Source organism: Pipistrellus kuhlii, unplaced genomic scaffold (assembly GCF_014108245.1).
Source record: "Pipistrellus kuhlii isolate mPipKuh1 unplaced genomic scaffold, mPipKuh1.p scaffold_m20_p_1, whole genome shotgun sequence".
In the NCBI taxonomy this organism is placed as follows: domain Eukaryota; kingdom Metazoa; phylum Chordata; class Mammalia; order Chiroptera; family Vespertilionidae; genus Pipistrellus; species Pipistrellus kuhlii.
In genome coordinates, this window is record NW_023425404.1 from 50,485,947 (window position 1) to 50,513,408 (window position 27,462).

Below are 27,462 nucleotides of genomic sequence, written 5' to 3' on the forward strand. Positions count from 1 at the left end.
TTATTAGAACACAAAAGTCTTTAATACTCTTCATTCAAAGCTTTATAACTATTAATATTACAGCTTCTCAACAAACTGCCTGATTAAAGTGCTGGAGGCATTGCAGCCTCGCTCAAAATTTTCCCCCAACCCGTAGAAATAACCAAGGATTCTCCTTCACTAAAAGTACATTCTGCTCATAGTTCCTATTAATAAAGCAATTAATCTTTGCTAAATAGACACCAATTAATTTGAACAAATTAGTACTGCTAACGCAAAAAACCAGCAACTTTCTTAATTCATAAAAACATGGATCTTCCCACTGGAATTACCTCCGGCTAAAATATACCGAGTGGAATGCATCGCGTTGATGGAGCACACAGAAACCAGGCATTCTCCACCAAGAAAAGAATGCACCTGCTCCCCTGACTGGTGGAAGACTGCCACCTGCCGCGGATAGGCCATGCTGCCAACTATGACACAGTCTTCCTGCTTAGGGTCCCACACAGCTCGGAACCTGGTCAGCCATCGCCCAGTATTGGTGTTGTGCCTAGTGGGAAAGAAAATTTGTAAAAGATAGCAAGAACCCTTCTGGATAGCATAAGAACTAACAACCTGGGACACTTACAAACTATAACACAAAAAATCAGACCTAGTACACTTCTTTCACAATCAGGTGTCTAATGTATGTATTCCAACAAATAGTGCATGGTAATCCAGGTTCTGCATTATTTGACATCAGGAAACCTACCTGATGGTGGTGAGGAGGGGAATCTGAGAGGATATGCAGCTACTGTCAAAGATTCTACAAAATAAAGAACAAGAATAAAGTAACACTATTATTTCTTGCTAATTTTTATGAAATAACATCAGTGTATTTAGTAACCTTTTCATTGTTATTTTAAAATATATACAATCAGTATCTAATAAACCTCAGCTAACATACTTAATGAAAGTTATAAGAAATATGGTAAAATTTAGTGTTTATTGTGTATTGTAAAATAATTTAAACACTATTATGCCAAACTTAAAATGTACATTCTAAACTAATAATCTGGATTATAAAACTATATTCTGATTCACAGTAATACACTAGTAGGTCATACATAGGAATGTGGTCTAAAAATGCACAAATAATCTAAAAGCACATGCATGTATCAAGAGCAATTTCCCTGTGAGGCTCATCAGTTGAGGGCCTGGTAAGCATCATTTCCAGGTGCAGGCAAGACTAAGTCCCAGCCAAGGGGAGGAGTTCTTGTGGGGCAGCTAGAGGGGTCCAGAAGCCTCCGCTAGGAACCCTGGCAGAAGAAACAAACCACGTTGCCACCACCTTCCCCCTCTTTTTGTACCTAGCTATTCTAGGACAGTTTCTTGGCATTAAAGTTTTATTGCCTGATTAGATTGCTAGAAATCCAAATCCCTAACAGCTAATGTAACAAGAGTAAACTCTACAGCACAAATGTACAGGAATGGGATAAATGCCAGCTGTTGAGACAAAGGATACTGTGTGGGTGGAAAGGGAACACTGAACTGCCACTGCCTGGTGGCTGAATCTCTTAATGTGCCACCTGGTAAAGCTCACAGACTTTGCCAGAAATGAAGTGGGTACCTGCTACACACTGCAGACCAAGCTCTTCCCAACAGATGGGTCTAAACAGAAATGATGTGCCTTTCTACAGCCTGGTTCACAGTTTACATTCAACAGATCCTTGGTGAACAGATAATGAATGAATTCCAAAATCACATAAGGTAAAATTCTCATTAACAGAAATGCTTGCAAAGTTATGCAAAATCAGGGACTTAAGAAAAAAAAAATCATTTTCCTTTGTGGTTGCATTATTCTCCACATCTTTTTATTGGCATTATTTTTTATTTTTGGTTCAACGGGTTTACATTACGTTTTTTATTCTATTTTTAGGAAGTCACTATAGAAAGGTACCAAAACTGAAACCATAAAACTATATCTACTAGCTCGTATAGAAGCCCAATTTTTGCAATCTTTTCTGCCTGCCCATGGCCTGGGACTCTGCAACTTCCATTCAGCACTTCACGTGTAAAACAGAACCTCCTATCAGCGAAGTCAGAGCTTCTCCCTGTGCTAACACTTCTTCCCTTTCAGGATATCACAAGCCTGCTTTCGTTGCGATATCCAGAACTATTTAGTGCTGAAAGGAAAGCCCAGCATCTATTCCCCAGGGTAGCTATAGCCCTTCCTTGTCAATCACAAGGAAATTTCCAAGCACAAAAACTAAAGAGAAAATAACCTAAAGAGCCATCAAATACAGGCCATTGATCTTCCGGAACTAGATATAGCTACAAACAATAACACTAGTGATTGAACAAGGAGCAGCAATAAACAAAGCTACTGGTTTATTGGCACAGTAGCTACGGGCACTTTAGATTCCTTAACATATCTTTGTCTTCCCAATTTACCTCAGCTTACAATCGGCACATGTGGTTACTACTCTGTTACCAGTTAGAGGTGAAAAATAAGCAGAAGCGATGCTCTTTGTGTGTTCAGACAAAGAAACCAAAGGCTGGCTTCTCTTGGGATTCAGGTGCCTTGCATCATAAATATGAACATCTCTGTAATGGAGAGAATAAGTCTTGGTGTTACCATAGTGCATGTAATAAGCCTCTAGGATACTGCTAATCATAATTAGACAAACACTCACTACATTCCAGAACAGTTAAGACAAAATCCTCTAATCTCCTGCATTTTTACAAACACTAGTAAAGGTTTAAAATATTACAAAAATTCCAAAACTATAGCCTACCAATGTAACCAGTGGGTATTGAGATAAGAGTCTAGTTGGTTTTCCAATCTCTCCAAAAAAATTAACACAGACCAACAAGTTATAAAATCACATAACTTTTTTTTTTTTTTTTTTTACAAGTTTTCTTCTCAAAAGTCTAGAAGTAAATGCATTTGATGCTAGGGAAAACAAAAATGTGTGCTTGTTTCAATACTTTAACTATTAATTAAATCCAAAATATTTTTTTAATCACATTCAAAAATATTGTGTAGAAAAAAGTTTATTCAGCTATATCACAAAAGTCAGATGGCTTTAACAACCAAATTGAAATATTATCCATAACATTAGAAGACCTATATCATAGCCCTAGCTGGTTTAGCTCAGTGGATAGAGCATCGGCCTGTGGACCAAAGGGTCCCGGGTTCAATTCTGGTCAAGGGCATGTACCTCGGTTGCAAGCTTCTCCCCGGACCAGGCCCTGGTCAGGGCTCATGCAGGAGGCAACCAATTGATGTGTTTGGCTCACATCAATGTTTCTCTCCATCTTTCCCTCTCTTTTCCACTCTCCCTAAAATCAATGGGGGAAAATATATCCTCAGGTGAGGTCTATCAAAAACACAAAAAGACCTGTATCATAGTCCCGGGCAGTATGACTCAGTTGGTTGAACATCATCCTGTGCACTGAAAGGTTGCCAGTTTGATTCCTAGTCAGGGCACATAGCCAGGTTGCAGGTTCGATCCCGGATGGGGTGCAATAGATTAATATTTCACTCTCACATCAATGTTTCTCTTTTTCTTTCTCTTTCTAAAATCAATAAAAGCATGTCCTCAGATGAGGATGACAATAAAGGGCCTAAATCATAAAATTTTATGAAGAACGTACCTCAATCCTGCAGTCATGAAATAGTGTCTATGCACTGGGTGGACATGAACAGTTCTTATTTTTCCCATAGAAGAATTGATAAGTTTCTCATAAGAAGTTCCAGGTGTCCGTCTATCCACCAATGACATACTTCCATCCCAGTGTGCTACTATTAAAGTGGAGGCATCTTCTGCCAAGAAGTCAAAGGAGGAAAAGCTACTTCCCTCGTTTCTATAGACCTAAGGATATAAGTAGCAATCAACTTTATATAACTCTTCTTCTAAAGAAAGTCAATGCATAAATTCTTTGATTTAAAAAGTTAGGACACACTTTACCCAACTAATCTCATTTATCCCCCACCATCCCCACAGGAAGGACAGGACAAAATGATTGTCCCTATTTACAGAGATGGAAACTAAGGCACTAACAGTTGTGAGAAAATGGCCTGTCCATCCATGTCATGGCTACATCCCAAATCTCTTAAGTCCAATAAACCTCAGTTGCAGATCTACCCTGTGAAACATACTAGGAAATGGACTACATCTGAATTCTACCCAACTGAAATACCTTAATATACCAGGTAACTTAGCCAATAAAATCCAAAATACATGGCTAAATGCTCACCTACTCCTTTTTTAAAATATATTTTATTGATTTTATTGATTTTTACAGAGAGGAAGGAAGAGGGAGAGAGAGTTAGAAACATAACAAGTGTTGGCAAGGATGTAAAGACATTGGAACCCTTGACATATTGCCGATAAATATATACAATGGTAAAGTCAATTTGGAAAACAGTTCGGCAGTTCCTCAAAATTTGAACATAGAGTTACCTTATGACCCACCATTCTACTCCTTAAGTTACCATATGACCCACCATATACTCAAAAGAAAGGGAAGCCTATGCCCACACAACACTTGTACATTAATGTCCACAGTGTCATTATTCACAACAGTAAAAAATGAAAACCACCAAAATGTTTGTCAACTAATGAATGGATGAGTAAAATCTGGAAGATTAGTCAGCCATTAAAAAGGGACTAAGTACCAACACATTCTACAACATGGATGAACCTTGAAAACATTTTGCCAAGTAAAAAGAAGCCAGTCACACACAAAAAAAGTATAAACTGTATGACTCCATTTATATGGAATATCCAGAACAGGTAAATCTATGGAGACATAAAGTAGATTAGTGGCTGTCTAGGACTGGGGGGAATTGGGAGTACCTACTAATGATCAAAGAGTTTATTTTAGGGGTGATGAAAATATTCTAAAATTAGATTGTGGCCGAAACCGGTTTGGCTCAAGCCGAAACCGGTTTGGCTCAATGGATAGAGCATCTGCTTGGGGACTGAGAGGTCCCGGGTTCGATTCCGGTCAAGGGCATGTGCCTTGGTTGCGGGCATATCCCCGGTAGGGGGTGTGCAGGAGGCAGCTGATCGATGACTCTCTCTCATCGATGTTTCTAGCTCTCTATCTCTCTCCCTTCCTCTCTGTACAAAATCAATAAAAATATATAAAAAAAAAAAAAAAAAAAAAAATTAGATTGTGGTTTGATTTCACAACTGTCCTCTAGGTATTCTATCTGCATTAACTCATCTGCACTTAATACTCATAACAACTCTATAAGGTACTAGCCTGTTTTACAACTAAGGAAACTGAGGCACAGGTCAAGTAACTTCCCAGGTCACACAAGTACAATAGTAATAAGTGGTTTGGGACTTAGGCAGTATAGTTCTAAAGTCGCTACTATCTTACCCAATCTAACTGATGTAACAATGATTCATGTGCCATTTCATAAAGAATCCAAAATATCACTGAGACGACATGTAAACACGTTAACATTTACCTCCTCAAAAACAGCCTTGGAGAAATCCCCACAGCGTAACGTGCCATCATAGCTCAGGGACAGTACGTGAGCCGGATTGGCAGGTGAGAAGTAAAGACAGCCAACTGGCTGACTGTGGGGCTGAAAAACATAAACTCCTTCTTCTTTGGGTTGGTGAGTCTGGAAGACAGTTGGGGAAAGGAAGAACAAAAACTAATAAAAAGTAATAATATTTTCTGAATATAATACAGAAAATATTATATTCTGTATTATATTCAGTCTTTTCTTAGTCTATCATTATACTCACCACATCCCATTCAGAAAGTCAAAACTAGAAACTTCATCTGTCACTAAGCTACTTTTTTCTCTAATTTTCAATTCAATGAGTCACATTTATTTTACGTTTCTAGCTTTTTGCAACTAGGTAGTTTATTTATTATACAGAGAGAGAAAAATGACTGCTCATTAGGACTTCAGTTCATAAAATCTTCAGGAAATGAGAAATCCACTCAGTATTATTCCTTACTACCAAAAACAGTATCAATACTGTTACCACTTTGCTTCGTTAAGTATACTGCTATATAATATGAGCTCATATAACATTCTCAGAATAATATTTGCAAGGTCCTGGAACAAAATAAGAGTTTTAGAAATAGTTTACTCTCTAAGTAGACAATGAAAATACATGATTTTTAATTTCCACATTAATATTGTTATGTACAAAAATAGCCAAGAACTGGAAGCAGCCCAAGTGTCCATCTGTAGATGAATGAATAAAAAAGCTGTGGTACAGACTGGCCAGTGTGGCTCAGTGGTTGAATGTCAACCTATAAACCAGCAGGTCACAGTTCTATTCCCCATCAGGGAATATGCCTGGGTTTCGAGCTTGATCCCCAGGAGGGGGAATGCAGGAGGCAGCCAATCAATGATTCTCTCTCATCATCGATGTTTCTTTCTCCCTCTCTTTCTCTCTAATATATATACATACATACATATATATATATATATATATATGTATATATGTATATATAAAAGCTGTGGTAATTTACACAATGGAATACTACTCAGCCATAAAAAATGGGGGACCAGAAGGAAATCTTACCCTTTGCAACAATATGGATGGACTTAAAGAACATTATGCTAAGTGAAATGAGCCAGTCAGAGAAAGATAAGTTCCGTATGATTTCAGTTATATGTGGAATCTAATGAAAAAAATAAACTAACTGCCCTGACCAGTTTTGCTTAGTAGATAAAGCATCCACCTTGGGACTGAAGGATCCCAGGTTCGATTCTAAGTCAAGGGCTTGTACCTTGGTTGTGGGCACATACCCACAGTAGGGAGTGTACAGGAGACAGCTGATCAATGTTTCTCTCTCATCGATGTTTCTAATTTTTTAAAAATATTTTATTGATTTTTTTACAGAGAGGAAGAGAGAGGGATAGAGAATTAGAAACATCGATGAGAGAGAATCATCGATCAGCTGCCTCTTGCACTCCCCCTCCTGGGGATGTGCTCGCAACCAAGGTACATGCCCTTGACCAGAATCAAACCTGGGACCTTTCAGTTCGCAGACCATCGCTCTATCCATTGAGCCAAACCAGTTTTGGCGGATGTTTCTAACTCTTTATCCCTCTCCCTTCCTCTCTGTAAAAAAAATCAATAAAATATATATTAAAAAAAATTAACTAACAAAGTAGAAACATACTCATAGATAGAGAACAGACTGACAGCTGTTAGAGGGATAGGGGATTGGTAAAATAGGTGAAGTGATTAAGAAGAAAAAACCACTCATAGACACAGATAACAGTATAATGATTATCAGAGATAAAAGGGGTGGGGGAGGCAGAAGAAGGTACTGGGGGTTGGGAGGATGGTAAATGGTGAAGGAAGGAGACCTGACTTGGTGTGGTGAACATATAATGTAATATTCAGGTGATGTATTATAGAACTGTACACGTAAAACCTACAAAATTTTATTAACCAATGTCACTCCAATAAATTCAATAAAAGGGGGTATTATCTTTTCCACAACTACAATAGATTACCAATTCCTACTAGTAAATCATCATTTTCTGATTTGACAAGTTATATTCTATGCCATGCATCATGCTATGAACCAAAGCAACTATCATCTCCAAATCTGGTTGAGTCTGCTCTAAAATAGTCCTCCATTTTTGTTTTCTTTTTTATTTAAAACTTTAAAATAAACAGAATTTTTAAGAAGGAAAAATTACAATCACATACACCTCTTCCACTAGTCACTTTTCTCACTCCCTTTTTTCCCCATTTTCCCCCAGCAGCCTTTCCTTATTCCTCACTCAAAAGAGGAAAAAATCTAAATATCCCCTCACTGTGCCTCTCTCTAGTTTTGAGACTACAGGTGAAAATCTCAGGGTGTGGTCAATTAACCAGAACGGATTTTCAGGGTAGAAGCTAAACCACACTGTGCTTTCTATCATCTCAGCTACAGAATTTGTTTCTGTCCTGGTAAGTAGTTTTTAAGTTACATTTCTTCCTTATTGTTTTAAGTAATTTTTTTTCTGATTTGACAATCTTTTATTCATTTTATGAGAAAATTCCAATCCCCCATTTTAAACTAAATACTCCAGGTTGAGAATGAGCCTACTTTAAACCTAAATGAGTCTAGAACCAGTCTGTCTTGAACCTGTGACTATCTGTGCACACTGGATTGATATAGAAAAGCTGGAAGTACAAGCACCAGTTAATCCCAAAAAAAGGAGATGGGGCCCTGGCCCACCATGTTGGCAGAAAGAATGGAAATAAAGTGGCAAAAACATTAAAGGACTTTACATAAGGAATAAAGGGAACACCCAGCCTAAAACTCTTCAATGGTTTCCAGTTGCTTTTAGGATAAAAATAAAATTCTTAACAAAAATTGTAAAGATATATATCAGCCTTCTGCCCACCTCTACAGCTTCCTCCTAGTCCATTCATCGCCTTTGTTCATCCTTTTTTTTTTTAATATATTTTATTGATTTTTTATAGAGATGAAGGGAGAGGGATAGAGAGCTAGAAACAGCGATGAGAGAGAAACATCAATCAGCTGCCTCCTACACACCTCCCACTGGGGATGTGTCCGCAACCAATGTATTTGCCCTTGACCGGAATTGAACCTGGGATCCTTCAGTCCACAGGTTAACACTCTATCCACTGAGCCAAACCAGTTTTGGCCTTTGTTCATCCCTTGCTGTCTATGCTCCAGCCATTCAGGCATTCTCACAGGCCCTGGAATGCATCAAGTAAGCACCTCTGCTTACGGTCTTTGGCATGCTGTTCCCCTGGTCTGAAACACACTTTCCCTTTTCTTTACTTGGCTTACTCCTTCTACTTAGCTTTCAAGTCTCAACTCAGTTCTCACTTCCTCAGGAATACCTTCCCTGGTCATGCAAATTAAGCCAGTCCCCCATTATGTGTTTTCAAAACACTACTTTTCCTTCATGACATGAATCAATGTATAATCCACTTACCAAAGATGAAATTACACAGTTGATAATTATCTTATTAATCCTGCTCTTGCTATTAAATTCTAAACTCTACGTGGACAGAGACAGTCTTTGCTCACAAATGTCTACTGGTGGGGAGTATTAGAGTAACACCTCACACAAAATACTCAATGTGTGGTTGGGTGGATGACTGAATAAAGACTAACTGAACTGTTGATTCTAGGTAAGACTACAAAACTGATAGAAAATTAGGAGGAAAAATTAAGAGCCCTGGCTGTATAGCTCAGTTGGTTAGAGTGTCATCCCCATACACCAAGATTGAGGGTTTAATCCCTGGTCAGGAAATATCTGAGAATCAACCAATGATCACTTCTCAGCCCTTTGGCTAAGATCAAGTGAAGTATCAACCAATGAATGCATAAATAAGTGGAACAATAAATCAATGTTTCTCTCTCAAATCAATAAAATAAAATAAAAAACAAGGAGTGCCGAGGCAATTCAATGGGGCAAGTATTGTCTTTTCAACAAATAGTACTGGGACAATTGGATATTCACATACAAAAAGATAAACTTGGATAAGGACACATATGTAATACCTTAATCAATAAAGAAAAAAAGAAGAAAGATAAACTTGGGCCCTTACCTCACACAAACAAAAAAATAACTAAAGATAGATCAGTAAACCAAATGTGAAAGCTAAAACTATAGAAGTTTGGGGGAGTGGGGAAGGACAAGAGAAAATCTTCAAGATTTTGACCTAGAAAAAGATTTCTCAATCACAACACCAAAATCATTTTTATTTTTCAATTACAGTTGATATTATTGTTATATTAATTTCACATATACTCCCCAGTGATTAGACATTATATAATGTAATGATTATCCCAATAAATCTCACAGCCATCTAATACCATACATTGTTATTAGAATATTAATAACTGACTATATTCCCTATGCTGTACTTTCCATTCCCGTAACTATTCTGTAACAACCAATTTTACTTCTTAATTCCTTCACCTTTGTCACCCATCCCCTCAATTCCCCTTCCATCTGGCAACAGTCAAAATGTTCTCTGTATAAGTCTGGGAAACTGTATTTTAAGCATAATTAGAAAAATAAGAACTTTGTGTGATCTTTTCAAGTATACATTTAAAGTTATAATAAAATTTCTTGGCAGTCAATTTATGCCCAGATGACTAACGATACTCAAGTTAAAAATGTTCAAGTTCTATAAAGCAAATTTAAATTTATCAGATTTCTAAAATTTGGAATCACAAAGCACAAAACTATAAATAACACCTACAAACATACAGTTCTAGGCTATTTTCTTGCAGATTATTTACTTTAGTCAAACTTTGTATCTTCAAAAATATTAATAACTTACCAAATCCCAAAGTCCAACTTGCCCAGATCTGGCCCCAGCTGCCACTAAAGTTCTAATTTCTGATGGATGAAGAGCCATAGAGAATATTGAACCTTGGGTAACTTTACAAACGGTATCTTCACTAATGACCATGCCACTTAAATTGGCTTTGTAGCTGAGAAAATTAAAGTTATATTTTAGACATAAAACCATTCTTAATTGACAAAATAAGTAAAAAGATGAAACAAAAGAAAAAAAAAAAAACATTAGTAAACAAATGTGGAGAAATATTCAACCTTCTGACAATATTCAACCAAAGAAACCAAAGTAAATAATGAGGTACTATTCTTTACATGTAAAAAGCTAGTAGGCTACAGTTAAACATATACATTCATATATATTGCTAGTGGCAGAGTAAATTCATGTAAGATTTTCAAAAGAAAAAAGATTTTGAAAAACAATTCAACAATGTGTACTAAAAGCCATAAATATGTCCATAACATGCCACACATTAATATCACTTCTGGAATCTATCCTAAGGAAATAATCTACGATCATACATATACAGTATACTTCAACAAACACATGCACACATACAAGCACACAAAACTAAATAGGAAACAACTCCAAATACCAGGGGAGTAAAAGAAGGTTAAGTAAATTCCACCTACTCAATAAAATATTCTGCGATTAATAAAAAATTTAAAGCTAGTAATGTTCAACCACAATGTTAATGAAAAAGCATAATGCAAAATTGTATAAACATTAGAACATGACAAACCAATATCACCCCAATAAATTCAATTAAAAAAAATAACAAATAAAAGAACACAGAATAAAAATATTTGTGGATTCAGTCGGGACCGGTTTGGCTCAGTGGATAGAGCGTCGGACTGGGGACTGAAAGGTCCTGGGTTTGACTCCGGTCAAGGGCTTGTACCTTGGTTGCGGGCACATCCCCAGTAGGGGGCATGCAGGAGGCAGCTGATCGATGATTCTCTCTCATCGATGTTTCTAACTCTCTATCCCTCTCTCTTCCTCTCTGTAAAAAATCAATAAAATATATTAAAAAATATATATATATATATATATATATATATATATATATTCATTTATTTATTTATTTGTGGGTTCAGTCATTCAAATGAATATCACTAGGTTCCAGGACTATTCTGGGAATTGAGATAAAACCCCTACATTCATGAAGCTTATATCCTAGAGGTATTGCATATGGCAATACTTTAAAGGAAATATACAAAATCAGCCCTAACTGGTTTAGCTCAGTGGATAGAGCGTGGGCCTGCGGACTGAAGAATCCCAGGTTTGATCCCCGTCCAGGGCATGTACCTTGGTTGCTGCCACATCCCAACTAGGGGATGTGCAGGAGGCAGCTGATCGATGTTTCTCTCTCATCAATGTTTCTAACTCTCTATCTCTCTCCTTGCTTCTGTAAAAAATCAATAAAATACATATATTTTTAAATCAATAGTTGATAGGAAATATTATGGGTAAAATTATCACCTCATTTTCAAAATTTCCAATTGTATAGTCTTTAATTAAAAGCTCTCAGAAAATGTAAATAAAGACCAGGAATTTTAACTGACCTTTTAATGCTCGATAACCTCTTCTCAGAATTCTTACTACTTGTCTGAAACAATGGGAGAGATCAAAGTATTAAGTTAATATATGTACTGAATTTTCATTAACAAATGATCCTAAAAGCTTATGTAAGCCTTCCCAGCTGATACCTTTTTTATATATTTTTTTATTAAATTATCTGTGTACATATTTTAACATTGCCCCCCCTCCCATACATACAGCTGATACCTTGTTCACTTCTGCCCAAGTCCGTAGAAATCCTTTAAATAGTTCACTGTTATCATCTCGATTTGCAGGAGTCATTTCTAAAGGCCCAGGAGGTAACAAAGGCTGTTATAAAAACATAAAAACATGAGTTGATTGTCGCCCTGCCCTAGAATGGAGGCTTGAGATTTTTCACTACTTTACTTTCAATACCAAAAATAGGGGTGACACATCATTAGTTTTCTAAAATAATTGCTCAATGAATGAATGTCATGTTTCCTGTAACAAAATGCATTATCTTTTAATCATCTCAATCCAGTAAAGGAGATATCACATTTTAAAAATACTGGAATGAAACTTAAAGGAGTTAACTTACCCAAAGTTCCACTGCCAATAACTGGTTATGAGGTTGATTCATTAATCAAAGTTATTATTCTATGCCAGTGTCTTTAAAAGAGATTGTAACCTATGGATCATGAAATCACTTTAATGTCATAACCAGCAATGTGTTTTAGTGAATAAAAATAAATATGAAGAAGAAACAATAGAATAGAAAATACAAAAGTGCATCACATGTAGAAAAGTATTTCACAAGTTTTGTTTTAGAGGGGGGGTGTGTGTATGCGTGCGTGCATGCGTGAGTGTGTAATGAGTTCAATGTAAATATATTTCTTATTTTGAGTGGAGGCTTCTAAGAATTTTGAAAGCTACTCTTCCCATAGGAGCTTAATTTGCAATTCGCTTCCAAAGCATGAGCCTAATTAGTGTTATCTTCCAAAGTATAATTAAACACTTAAGAGATATAGTGTTAAAAATAGGTGCTATTGAATAAAAAATATATTTAGACTAAAATTATTTTAGATTTTAAATCTTATTTTACAATAATCCTATATAATAAAGAGGTGATATGAAAATTGACCCTCATGCCCTCCCACAAGATAGCCACCCCCATGTCCCCATGTGGTCAATAGGGCTGCCACAAGATGGCTGGCAGGGGAGGGTAGTTGTGGGCAATCAGGCCAGCAGGGGAGGGCAGTTGGGGGAGACCAGGCCGGCAGGGGAGGGCAGTTGGGGGAGACCAGGCCAGCAGGGGAGGGCAGTTAGGGGCAACCAGGCCTGCAGGGGAGGGCAGGTGGGGGCGACCAGGCCAACAGGAAGGGCAGTTGGGGGAGACCAGGCCAACAGGGGAGGGCAGCTGGGGGAGACCAGGCCAGCAGGGAAGGCCAGTTAGGGGCAACCAGGCCTGCAGGGGAGAGCAGTTGGGGGCGACCAGGCTGGCAGGGGGGACAGTCATTGGGGAGCAGACCTGTAAGGGGGCTGTTAGGAACAAGCAGGCTGGCGGGGGGGGGGGGGGGCAGTTGGGGGTGAGCAGGCCAGCAGGGAGGGCATTTGGGAGCGAGCTGGCTGGCAGGGGGGCAATTGGAGCAATCAGGCTGGCAGGGGGGGTAGTTGGGGGCGACCAGGCCAGCAGGAGGGGGCAACTGGGTGTGATCAGGCTGGTGGGGATGGGCAGTTGGGGGGCGATCAGGCCAGCAGGAGGAGAGGTTAAGAGTGATCAGGGGGCGATCAGGCAGGCAGGCATGTGAGCGGTTAGAAGCCAACAGTCCTGGATTGTGAGAGGTATGTTCGACTGCCAGTTTAGGCCCAATCCTACAGGAAGTGGCAGTCGGACATCCCCCTAGGTGTCCCAGATTGGAGAGGGTGCAGGTGGCTGAGGGACACACATTCATACACACACACACACACAAACACACACACACACACACACACACACACACACACACACACACACGTACTCAAATTTTGTGCACCAGGCAACTAGTTTAGTAAATAAGACTCTTTCCACTCAGACAGCATAAAATTAAACTATAGCTAAAAATTCCATTACTATTAACACATATTATTTATTTATATTAATTAATAACTACCATTTATTGATTACTCCTAAGCCCTAATAAAATATAAGGATCTTTATAGAAACTATTTCATTTAACCCTCACAACATTCTATTGAGGTTTCTATTATTGTTGCCATTTAAAAAATGGGAAAACCAGGACTCAAAAAAGCTAACTAATTTACCCACAATCCCATAGCAGGTAAACCAGCAGAGATACAGAATCCAACCGAAATCTTAGTCATTAAACCAGCAATTTTCAATCTTTTTCATCTCATGGCACACATAAACTAATTACTAAAATTCTGCGGCACACCAAAAAATATCTTTTTGGCCAATCTGACAAAAAAAAAAAAAATAGATATAATTCTGATTCATTCAAATGGACAGCTGTTATCATTTTATCTCACAATGTAAGGCAAAAGAAATCAGTGCCCCTAACAAATAGTCAGGGATTGCATGTTTTAAAAATTCTTGGGGAACACTGGTTTAAAACTTCTGCATTAAACCATTCACCAGCCAAAACCTGTCTGGCTCAGTGGATAGAGCATCAGTCAGCGGACTGAAGGATCCCAGGTTCGATTCCGGTCAGGGGCATATGCGTTGGTTGCGGGTACATTCCCGATTGGGGGTATGCAGGAGGCAGCTGGTCGATGTTTCTCTCTCATCGATGTTTCTAGCTCTCTATCCCTCTCCCTTCCTCTCTGTAAAAAAAAATCAATAAAATATATTTAAAAAAAACAACCATTCACCAGTCAAGTACCAAATTAATAAATACAAATTAAACATAATTTAGTGACCTTTTACTCTAATTTCAAACACTTTAAAATTTTCAGTGTTTTAGGTGCCTCGTTAGTGCAGTAGGTAGCGCGTCAGTCTCATAAAATTTCCAGTGTTTTGTTGAGTTAATATATTGTATTTGCACTCTTTCTTTCTTACATTTTCATCTTCTACTACTGTTGGCTGGGTTGGGGTTTCTGGTAATGAAATTCCTAAAGGATCAACATTTAGTAATCGCATTGATCTTCTACATCCAATCCCATTTTCTTTCTTCTTGGGCTTCTTTCTAAAGAAGTAGAAAAAAACTTACGTTGCACTCATAAAAGTTATATGAATTTACTAATATTAAGGGGATAACTTCTAAGAATGTATCTCATGGATATAGTTACACACTGCAATATGTACATGGCTATACTGATTTTAATTAACACTCTAAAAGCATCATAAATGTTCATCATGGGGAAATGAAGGGTGTTAAATAAATTATGACATACATATCAAATAGAATAATTTGTAGCCATAATAAAATATGTTAATATGAAATGAACTCATAAGAAGGAAGCAAAAACAAGGTCCGTGCATATTAAATATTATTTATTTTTTACAAAAAGGTTACATATACACATGCATTTGTGCATGCTGAGATCACCTATTAAAGAATATACATGAACCTTTTAAGAGTGGTTTCCTCTAGGGAGAAGGTCTGGAGAACTAAGGTCTAAAATGGGAAAGAGACTTAAACATTTCATTATATTCCCTTCCATATAGTTTACTTTTTAAAAATCATATACAGGGTGGGGCAAAGTAGGTTTACAGTTGTGAGTACTTGAAAGTTTATTCTTATTACTTATGTATTATTGTATTATTTTCCATACAAACAACTGTTGACCTATTTTTGCCCCACTCTATCTATACCCTACATTTTAATGCAGTTTTTTTTAATTTTTTTATTATTTTTTTAATATATTTTTTTTATTTCAGAGAAGAAGGGAGAAAAAGGGAAGAGATAGAAATATCAATGATAAGACAGAATCAGTGTCGGCTGCCTCCTGCATGCCCCACACTGGGAATCGATACTGCAATCCAGGAATGTGCCCTTCACTGGAATTGAACCTGGGATTCTTCAGTCCACAGGCACTCTATCCACTGAGCCAAACCATCTAGGGCCTATTTTTCATTTTAATGGGCTCAGAACTTCCAATTTCTGATTCCACATGTAGAGAGCTTGAAAGTCACCACTCTGTCTCATGCTGAGGGGAGGGAGCAGCCAGGGAGAGGTCAATGCAGGGGAGGGAGGGAGACATATGTTTAATACTTTCAACAATAAATAATTTTTTTTAAAGGTGGACAGAAAAATCCACAACTTTTCTAGGATCCTTAAGAGTGGCAAGGACACAGTGAAAACCACTGGCCCCAATATTGGAGAGACACACAGGAAAACACAGCACTCATGACTTACTGGAGCAGAGACTCAGGAATGAAAGCCACCAGGAAAAGCAGTGCCTGAAGCACCAGGAAAACCTAAACTGTAACTGCCCAACTGCTGGAGGCTCAGTGTGGACAAGTCCGAGAGTTAAAAACTCCATGAGAGCCAAAACCAGTTAGGCTCAGTGAATAGAGCATCAGCCTGCCGACTGAAAGGTCCAGGTTCGATTCCAGTCAAGGGCATGTACCTTGGTTGCAGGCACATCTCCAGTAGTGGGTGTGCAGGAGGCAGTTGATCGATGATTCTCTCTCATCCATGTTTCTAACTCTCTATCCCTCTCCCTTCCTCTCTGTAAAAAATCAATAAAAATATATTATATTAAAAAAAAAAAACTTTATGAGAATCTACATAAAACCTGCACATGGGTGTGTATAGTACATTCATACAGCAACAGAAATTAATGAAATAAAGCTGTACATATTAATGTGAATGAATTTTAAAATATATAATAAATACTAAAGGCCCAGTGCACAGATTCGTGCACACTGAAAATAACAACAAAGTCGCGTAAGAATGAATTTGGGTACAAATTACCAATCTTTACTAATAAAAAATATGCAAATATAAAGCTCTTAATCAGTGGCAACATAACCAGTGCTACTGCTTTGTAGGGTTAATAACATTCCTCTTCAAACATTACACATTCACAAATATATGGCCATAATTAAGTTTAGCTTTTCTGAAGTTAATTGACCTTATTAATATCAAACCAAGGCCCTGGCCCGGCAGCTCAGATGGTTAGAGCATCGTTCTCATATGCCAAGGTTATGGGCACATACAAGAAGCAACCAATAAGTAGAACAACAAATTGATTTCTCTCTCTCTCTACCTCTCTCCTCTCTCTAAAATCATTAAATTTTAAAAAAATTAAACCAATTAAAGTGAGGCTATATTTCATTACCATTAACACTAAACAAATGATTTAATGCTACCAAGATTTTTAGTTTCTTCACTTATACATAAGCACTGCTAAAATGCAGTAGATAGAACTTAAGCTAAGGTATACTAAATAAAACTTCCACTTCTGAGCTATTTTGACCTTAAGCAAATTAGTTTACCTCTTTGAGCCTGTTCTCTAACAAAATAGATATATAACCTAGAACATTTGGTTGTTAATTAGAATTAAATGAGATAAAAGCCCTAGCTGGTTTGGCTCATTGGATAGAGTGTTAGCCTGTGGACGGAAAGGTCCCTGGTTCAATTCCAGTCAAGGGCACATGCCCAGGTTGTGGGTTCCATCCCCAGTAGGAGGCATGCAGGAGGCAGCTGATCAATGATTCTCACCATTGATGTTTCTATCTTTCTCTTCCCTTTCCCTTCCTCTCTGAAATCAATTCTAGTAATGTAAAAGAAAACACAAATTGAGAAGCAAAAGGACAGCCAGAAAATTAAAAAAGCAGAAGAATCTTTAAGAAAAACAGTTTTCAGTGAGGAGAAGAAGAGGATACAAGGGGATAAACAGTAATGGAAGGTGACTTGACATAGGGTGGTTAACACAAAATACAATAAACTGATGATGTATAGAATTGTATACCTGAAATTAAGTAATTTTATTAACCAATGTTACCCCCAATAAATTATATTAAAGGGGGGGGGGAATAATAGTTTCCTAGGCAAAAGTAAGAAAATTTAGTGAAAGTAAAGATTTCCCTCCATCAACAGCAACAGTATTAAATAGAAATAAAATTCAGCTTTCAAGATTCTATTTCCTCTATATTCCTTTGATGAGGATGAGAACTTTAGTTACTAAAAGGTAGCATTCTCTCAGAAATCATATAAGGATTAAGATTAAATTACAGAGTTTCGGATTTTACTTATTTTATTCTGCCGAATCATTTTTTTCAAATTATAAAACAACTGAGCAATATATCATGGAGCAGACACTGTAAATCATATCTTTTACCTTCTGGATTCAGAAGGCTGTCTCTTCTTTATCATTTCACGTAACCTGGCGGCTGACTGCAAAATATACAAAGTATAATAGCTTATAACTACACAGTTTATATTTTAAAATATTAAGTATCTGCCACTATATCTACATAAACTAAGATCTATACAGGAAATAAAGATCCTATGATACCTGCTCTTGGTAGTAGACCTGAGACAAATATATTATTAATAATAAAAGCAAGTATCTAATACTGTCTAAAGTACTGATATTCTAATGCCTTAATCCAGGTTGCTAATGATTTTACATGATTAAACATTTAATCAAATATACGATTATAAATCAAAAGATTTAACTTCCACTAAGGCAATCATATTTTGATATTTTCTAGAAAAGTTATGTTATACTTATATAATAAATCAAATCAGAAGTTCTGTTAACTAAAATCAAAATTAGAGATAGTCTGTCTAAATTTCTCAAGAACTGTCATTAATGACACACATATATAATTTATATAAAATTATATTAACTTCCCTTCCCTGCAAGGTGCAAACATATACTGAATATATGGGAATCTGGTATTTGGAGAATTCAATTTATTGTTTTGGAGGGAACATCACATATCCTCCTAAACAGTTATTCTCTCACACATAGAAGCTTACCGCCCAGTGTAAAGACACCATGTAAGTTATACATTTAATTATAATGATTATAAAATATACGTACAGATCTAGCCCCTTATCCTTAACACTTCCTACACAAATCTTATTCCTATCTATCATTACTGTCTAAGATTATTTTTAAAAGCTTGTCTTCTGCCAAGACTGGTTTGACTCAATGGATAGAGCGTCGACTTGGGGACTGAAAGGTCCCGGGTTCGATTCCGGTCAAGGGCATGTACCTTGGTTGCGGGCATATCCCCAGTAGGGGGTGTGCAAGAGGCAGCTGATCGATGTCTATCTCTCATCGATGTTTCTAACTCTCTATCTCTCTCCATTCCTCTCTGTACAAAATCAATAAATTAAAATAAAAAAAAAGCTTGTCTTCTCCATTGTCTACCTCACATCCTTCAACCCATCGCTCCTTCTCCTTTATCCATTAAAGAAACCACTAAAACATACCCTGTTTCTTTGAATCCAAAACAACTTTTCATAAGCCATCATTACTTTATGTACCACCAGAGGAGGAGAGGAGGTGCCAGTTATAGTTTTTAAGATGCTTATTTCAAAAGTATTAAAATGAAAGAAAAGTCTTGGAATTAATAAAGTATGGTAACCTCTTTCTATTAAGTGCAAAATTTGCTCCTAATTTACTGAAGCTCACCTGACACTATGAAACCTGATTGATGTGAATATTTTACTGACTTACTGGCAACAGGAAAGGTATGTTGGTTTTAATGAGAAACTCCACACAAACCTCAGACAACTGAAGTGAAGCAAAAAAGTTTGCATTTTCTGATATGTTCTTCAGTCTCTTCCTTTCATATGGTGACAATCCTGAAAAATCATCCTATGAATTACACCAAAAAGATTCTGTTAGTTTATATAATCTACAGCAAAAGCACCTCACAAAACTAGGTGTTCAATGCTCTGCATGTGTACTTTCCTTTAAATTGCACCTATTCAATTCATTTCATGTCTTATCAAAGAGCACATAATCTCTGCTTTATTAGATATCGAGTGAAAGCGTTTGAATGGGGGATAATTGCATGATATTTGTATGGCTTCCCAATTAAATAGCAAGTGATCTGATATCAAGTCAAGTAGTATAACCTAATAGCAAGCTATTTCCTACTGCCATTAATTATACTATTACAAAAAAAGTTATACTTTTATTAAACAAAAGAAGAAAGAACTTAACAGAAAAAATTAAATTCATTGAAAGTGTTAAGGAAATCTAGAAAGAACAACAACAAAACAAAAACCCGCATGAACAGAAAGGGCAATATGACTAGAGAAGCCATTGTCAAAGTCCAATATCCAATAGTTGGAGGGAGGTAAAGCAGAGAAAATAGAAAAATAGCCAAAGCCGGTTTTGTTCAGTGGATAGAGCGTCGGCCTGCGGACTGAAGGGTCCCGGGTTCGATTCCAGGCAAGGGCATGTACCTTGGTTGCGGGCACATCCCTAGTAGGGGGTGTGCAGGAGGCAGCTGATCAATGTTTCTAACTCTCTATCCCTCTCAGTAAAAAATCAATAAAAATATATTTTTTTAAAAAAAGTTTAAAAAAGAAAAATAAAACAAGAAAGTTTCTGAAAACATAACATTAAAAGGGCCCAATGAGCCCTGGCTAGTGTGGTTCCGTGGCCCAAGCACCCAAGGGTCTTGAGTAAATATCCTGGTCAAAGGTATGTACCTGGGTTGCAGGTTTGATCCCCAGCCCCTCAATGTGTCTCTCTCACATCACTATCTCTCTCTCTTTTTCTCCCTCTCTCCCTCTAAAAATCAATGGGGAAAAAAATATCCTCTGGTGAGGATTGAAAAAGAAAAAAAAAGAAAAAGAAAAAAAAAAAAAGGCCCAGGCACAAGGAATGAAAAAAGACCCAAGGCTAGTTATATTACCACAAAGGAGGCAAGAGCATACAATGGAGTAAAGATAGTCTCTTTAATAAATGGTGTTTGGGCCCTAGCAGTTTGGTTTAGTAAAGAGAGAGTCTGCCTCCCCTCGGATTCCAGTCCAGGCAGGATACCTTGGTTGCAGGCTCCTCCCTGACCCTGACTCTGGCTGGGCGTGCTCAGGAGGCAACCAATCGGTGTGTTTCTCTCACATCAATATTTCTGTCTTTTTCTCTCTCTTCCACTCTCGCTCAAAATCAATGGAAAAGTATCCTCAAGTGAGGATCCAAAATAAATAAATGGTGTTTGGAAAATTGGACATGTATATCCCAAAAAATTAAACTAGACCACCAACTTACACCATAAACAAGAACAAACAAAAATGGATAAAGCACTTAAATGTAAGTCATGAAACCATAAAAAATCTTAGAAGAAACCATAGGCAGCAAAATCTCATACATCCCTTGTAGCAATATATTTGCCAATACTTCTCCTAGGGCAAAGGGAAACTAAGAGAAAAGTAAACAAATGGCACTACATCAAAATAAAAAGCTTCTCACAGCAAAAGAAACCATCAACCAAAATGAAAAGGGAGTCCATTGTATGAGGTTTATGAAGGAACATATGTGCCAATGATACATCTGATACAGAGTTAATCACCAAAATATATAAGGGCCCAGCTGGTAGGGGTTAAATGTCTACCTATGAACCAGAAGGTCATGGTTAGATTCCCAGTCAGGGCACACGCCTGGGTTGCGGGCTTGATTCCCAGTAGGGGGTGTGCAGGAGGCAGCCAATCAATGATGTTTCTCTCAATGATGTTTCTATCTCTCCCTCTCCGGTCCTCTCTGAAATCAATAAAAAAAATATATATATATATTACTAAATATATATATTATATATATATTACTAAATATATATATATAATATATATATAATTCATGCAACTAACAAAAGGAAGATAAACAATCCAATTGAAAAATGGGCAAAGGGCCTAAATAGACACTTCTTCTAAAGTGGACATACAGATGGCCAGGAGACATATGAAAAAAAAATGCTCCAAGTCACTAATCATCAGAGATGCAAATTAAAACCACAAGGAGGTATTATCTCAGAATGATATCATCAACACATCAAAATGACAAGTGCTGACAAGGATGTTCGATCCCTAGTACACTGCTGGTAGGAATGCAGACTGGTGCAGCCTCTATGGAAAACAGTATGGAATTTCCTCAAAAACTTTAAAATGGTTATGGCAGGCAAAAAAAAAAAAAAAAAAAAAAAAAAAATTTTTTTTCAATGGAACTGCCACTTGACACAGAGATCCCACTTCCAGGAACAGATCCTAAGAAACTTGAAACACCAATCAGAAAGAATATATGCCCCCCCATGTTCATAGCAGCACTATTTATATAGCTAAGATCTGAAAACAGCCCAAGTGCCCATCAGCAGATGAGTAGATAACAAAGCAAAGCTGTGGTACATTTACACCATGAAATACTACCAAGCAATAAAAAAAAAAAAAAAAAGGATCTCTTATCCTTTGAGACAGCATGGAGGGACCTAATCGAAATAAGCCAGTCAGAGAAAGATAAGTATCCCATGATCTCACTCATATGTGGAATCTAATGAACAAAATAAACTGATAAACAAAATAGATCCAGTGACATAGAAGCATGGCACAGACTGGAATCTCAGAGAGGAGGGCAGGTGGGTGGGTGGTTGGGAAGTGATCAATCAAAGAACTTGTGTGTGTGTGTGTGTGTGTGTGTCGGAAGAAGTAGATGCCTAATTTCTTAGGCTGATTTAAATGATTATTTAAATTGAACTAATAAATTTTCTCAGGTATCTTCTCTACTCCATCATTTGTCTCCTTTTTGTGTTTAAAGGAAATATTATTCCACACATCAATACAACCAATTAATGGTGATTATCAGAACTTCTATTTTTAAATTAAGAAAATTTGGGTAAACAGGAATTAAACTCTTACCTGGCCTGATGTATCTTCATCGCTGTCTCCATCCAGACTGCCTTCCATCCCAACGCTGAGAAGCACTGTATCCGAAGTGCTCATGTGTTGTTTGTGATTTTCTGTGTGAACATCTAAGGATGATTTTTGCAAAGTGGATTCTGTCTTAGAAGATGCAGTGGCTTTCATCTTTGGAGTTAAAATCTCTCTGTAAGTTTTCTTTATTTCAGTCTTCTTATATTTCTTACATGCCACTTCGTTGTTAGAATTATCTAACAGGGATCTAGGGAGCTTAAATTCACCTGGCTTGTAATCACTGAGTGAAAAGGGGACAAGGCACACCTTAGCTGTTTTTTCTAAAACTAGTCTCTGAGATATGTAAGAGATGTTCTGGTTTTCCTTATATTCATTCACCTATTCAGACCAAAAAAAAAAAAAGAGTATTAGGAAACCCAGGTCCTCTACCTTTGCTTACAGATCAGTGCAAACAAATCTAATTCCTATTTCATAATGACAACATAAATCCAAATTGATAAATCTGTAACTTTTTCCATCCCAAATCTAGACACCAAATTTATTAACTGGACACATTTCTTGCTCACATGAGTCTACCAGACCAATGATAATACCGTCATGGCTATAATTTGTAACTGAGAAGTCTACCCCAACTGTCAGCTCCTGAGTAAATGGAATTGTTCAAGAGTGAGAAACTGACAACTGCTGCAAAAGCAAACGTAGAGTCCCTGATCCCATCCTGCCACTATGTCTGGGGTTCAAAAGAACCTTCCTCTGCCCCAAAGGCCTAGACTCCATAAAAGAAAACCAGATACCCTGACCGGTTTGGCTCAGTGGATAGAGCCTCAGCTTGCAACCTGAGGGGTCCCGGGTTCGATTCCCCTCAAGGGCATGTACCTTGGTTGCAGGCACATCCCTGGTGGGGGGTGTGCAGGAGGCAGCTGATCAGTGATTCTCTCTCATTGATGTTTCTAACTCTCTATCCCTCTCCCTTTCTCTCTGTAAAAAAATAAAATGAAAAAATTATATATATATATATATATATTTTTATATATATATATATATAATATTTATTTATTTTTATTTTTTTTTTTAAAGAAAGAAAACCAGAACAGGGATCGGGCTTCTCTTTTGTTTTTGTTTTGTTTTTTGTGGGTTATTTTTTGTTTTTTGTTTTGTTTTGTTTTTACTGCATGACCTCACTTATATTTGGAATTTAAAAACATCAAACTCAAAATCAGACAGTAGGATGATGGTTGCCATAGACTGGGGAGTGGGAGAAATAAGAAGATATTGGTCACAGGATACAAAAGTTTACTTATGTGTGATGAATAAATTCTGGAGAGCTGAAGTATAGCATAATGACAATAATTCACAACACTCTATTATATACTTGAAGTTTTCTAAGGTGATACATCTTAAATCTCCTCAAAACACATACATACAGACAAGTCACTATGTAAAGGTGACATAATATTTTAGCTTAATTATGGTGTCTTTTCAATGTTATATAGACATCAACATCACGTTGTACACTGTAAATATATGTAATTCCTATATGTAAAAGATACCTTAATAAAGTTATTTTTTAAAGAAGAAATTCAGATTCTGCAAGTCTATTTGAATAAGCAGAGCTGAGATCTTGAATTATGGAATCAACAACTCCAAATCCTGGTATTACAACCTCCTGGAATGGCCCCAATTATCTGACTGGTTTTAGCATAATTTTTTAATATATTTTATTGATTTTTTACAGAGAGGAAGGGAAAGGGATAGAGAGCTAGAAACATCGATGAGAGAGGAACATCGACCAGCACACCTCCTACTGCGGATATGCCCGCAACCAATGTACATGCCCTTGACCGGAATCGAACCTGGGACCTTTCAGTCTGCAGTCTGATGCTCTATCCACTGAGCCAACCCGTTTTTGGCTAGCATAATTTTTTTAAATTTCTTTATTGATTATGGAATCACATAATTGTCCTCATCTTCCCCCCCATTCCCATCGCAAACCTTTCCCCACGTATGCCCCCACACCCCCTGTTGTCCTTGGCCACTGGTTAGGCTCATAGGCATGCACACAAGTCCTTCGGTTGATCTCTCCCCCTTACCCTCACCCTCCCCTCCCCTCCCTCGGAGGTTTGACAAGGGCTTCTCTTTGGAAGGAACCCGGGGAAAGCCCGCTACACTACCAGAGGCGCAGAGGAGGGAAATAGTTTGGGGCCCCGTGCCGCCCCTCCCCGCAAGCACAGACTCCCCCGAAAACTGCGGCAGCGACACCCAGAGCCAGTCTCACCTCCGCCCGGAGCGGCGGTGTGCAGCCCGCCTTCTCCGCGGACATCGTGCCTCCGCTCGGGCCGGCGTCTTCCCGCCAATATGGGCGGGGGCGGGGGCGGGGGCGGCGCCGCGGGCGGGGCGGGGCGGGGCGGGGGTACTGCAGTCTCTTAAAGAAGCAGGCTCCCTAGTCTCACCCAAATTCAAGTCCAGTCAAACCTCCGTCTCCCATCTCCAACAATGGGGTTCTAAGTTGCTCCCAGAAAGGGGGGAGGGGGAGAGAGAGAAAAATGTCCCGGTTGTTGACCAAAACTTTTCTTTCTTTTTTTTTCTTTTTCGTTTTCGAGCCGACAATCCTTTCATGCTGATATCTCAGCATGACAAAAAGCATTTTGCAGGCCATGCTTTTGTTGCTTTCCATTAGCACAAGTTTAAAACAGAAAGAGGCCATCAAGAATGGCTGTGAAAATTGCACACAAAACAGCAATCACAGGCAATGGAGCACAGGTTAAACAAAACAAAACACTGTTGTTGATTGGATAAGAAAAAGCAGCTGGTGATAGATAGCATTTTGGAGGCAGTGATATATGAAAAATTCCTTTAAGACTAGTAGGGGATGGTTCAATAAATTTAAGAAAATAAGTGTTTGTTTATAGATTAAACAGTGCATTAACATGTATATAAGAAAGGTTGAAACAGAATAATTTGGGGGCCTGTAATGGATTAATTCCATTTATATTATTTCTAATGGAGGAGAAAAATGATTCAGTTTTCGAACAAATCGCTTCTCCAACAGCCTTCAGGAATGAATTAAGTTCGAGAAACGAGGTTCCACTCACTGTACCTTAAAGATGCAATGGGATAGAAAGAACATTTTTACCTTGGATCCTGGTGATTTTGACGCTGCAGGTGCCAGCCAGGACCTCGCTTTGAAAACACTGGCACTTTTGCAGAGGAAAAACTATCTTGCCTTGAAATGTGAGCCTGAAAGGTATTCAGACTCACTTAGATGCCCTCAGAAACAGAGGAAAAGAAATTGAAAGCAACGTTCACCCTTTACCTCGAGTCCCCTAGTCCTTGTAACCCCTCCACTAGTATAGTATGCCATAAGGCTACCGTATTGTCTTCTTCCTAGGAAGGGAAGCATTTTGATTTCCTACTCCCACCCCACCCCCAAAAGCTGAGAACTTTCAGCTGGTTTAAATTTCACCAGCTCATCTGCCCACCAGTTAACTTAAAGACTAATGATGGCCTTACAGAGCCTAAGGTTGGGGAAAAGTGGATTGAGTAATCCGTGTATCACAAAATAACCTCAGATCTTAGTGCATAGCATTTCTTATAGATAGCCATTTTATTTTTTCTTCAATTACCAATAATCGTGCCTCCAATAAACCTTATTGGCTATGATACTGCCACTGCACAAAGCTAGATATAGCCATATTAATTTTTTTTCCTGTTCTTTGGGTTGCCATGAGCCAAAACAACTGCCTCCCAACAAATTACTTCCTTTGGACAGCCTAGTTTTAGTGCTGATAAATTCATCTTATAAAATTAAGATCCTTTTCTTTCAATTCAAAACTGCTCCCTTGGTTACTGGGGTCCTCCCCTGTTCCTTACTGTAGACTTGCCCAATTTTATTCCTTCTCACAGCCAGCCCAATCATAAAATGCAGGTGAAATAATCCTGTTAACAGCACCTGCACAGCTGTCAAACTCTGAGTGCTCCTTGACTCAAAATTTACTGGTAAAATGAAACTTTTCATAGTGTCTGATGTATTATACCATGTCATTTCTGGACTTCGAGACTTGTTCATGCTGTCCCTTCTCTCCCCACCACAGCATCTGTAAAAACCATTCTACGATTAAATGTTCTGACTTAACAATTAGCCAATGTGTTTTACACAACAGCCAGTGAACTGCAATTGCTTCTGTTATAATTCCATAAGCCCTTGAAGACTTTCTGAATAAAACTCAAGCTTCTTCTTTTATTTTTAATATTTATGATTCTTTATTTTTATTTTAAAATAAAAATATTTTATTTTAAAATAAAAATATTTTATTTTAAAAGCTTCTTGAGAACATGAGGCATTTAACATTATTCCATATTCCTTACAGAGAGCTAAGCATGGTAAACACAGCAAATATTTAATAGTTATGGGCTTCTATACAAACACTTTCCAACCAGGAATGTTTTCATAGGCAGTCTCCAAAAACTTGAACTGGAAAACCTAAAAGTAGAGTGCTCAGATTTCAGGCATCAGGTTCGATTAGCAGGATTTCTATCCCAATTAAACGCTAATTCTGGGCTCTCAACCGTCTGCTCAAACTGCCCTTCCCTATCTCCAAAGTTTCTTATTTGTCACTATCCCATTTTCCTCCGCTTCAAACCAAGGTAACAAACGAAACCTTTAATTCTGATCATCCTCGCCGCAAGGGAACAGCAAACCTCAATGGAAACAATTTCCCGCCAGAAGTCACGTCCAAACACTGCGAGGCTGTGGACGATAGGCTGACTGTGCACATGCGCAATAACAAGCTCCGGTTCTA

General features: G+C 37.8%; 1 protein-coding gene and 1 pseudogene across 2 annotated transcripts; both read right to left on the bottom strand.

Moving 5' to 3' along the window:
* Positions 1–27,437, bottom strand: WDR76 (WD repeat domain 76). 2 transcript variants are annotated; one of them, XM_045583138.1, is made up of 14 exons: positions 27,322–27,437; positions 25,797–25,900; positions 22,649–23,041; positions 19,521–19,613; positions 18,120–18,175; positions 14,890–15,016; positions 12,081–12,182; positions 11,858–11,901; positions 10,275–10,428; positions 5,447–5,605; positions 3,619–3,836; positions 2,413–2,565; positions 731–784; positions 1–529 (listed from the first exon to the last, which is right to left on the bottom strand). In XM_045583138.1, the coding sequence occupies exons 3-14, from the start codon at positions 22,814–22,816 to the stop codon at positions 274–276; spliced, it is 1,584 nt and encodes a 527-aa protein (XP_045439094.1). In that variant the 5' UTR covers positions 22,817–23,041; positions 25,797–25,900; positions 27,322–27,437; the 3' UTR covers positions 1–273. The 2 variants fall into 2 exon arrangements, with proteins under 2 accessions (XP_045439094.1, XP_045439087.1); XM_045583131.1 differs by lacking the exons at positions 25,797–25,900; positions 27,322–27,437 and adding an exon at positions 24,939–25,026.
* On the bottom strand, positions 26,214–26,343 carry LOC118709750 (annotated as a pseudogene).
* Positions 27,438–27,462: the final 25 nt, after the last annotated feature.

Excerpts from the sequence above, each read along its gene's own strand:
- WDR76 (XM_045583131.1), bottom strand. The coding sequence starts at position 24,983 with ATGTCCGCGGAGAAGGCGGGCTGCACACCGCCGCTCCGGGCGGAG. Across the intron at positions 11,902-12,080 it reads CTTGGGCAGAAGTGAACAAG|ACAAGTAGTAAGAATTCTGA; the intron begins GTATCAGCTGTA and ends CCATTGTTTCAG. Across the intron at positions 5,606-10,274 it reads AAGTTGGACTTTGGGATTTG|ACTCACCAACCCAAAGAAGA; the intron begins GTAAGTTATTAA and ends ACTGTCTTCCAG.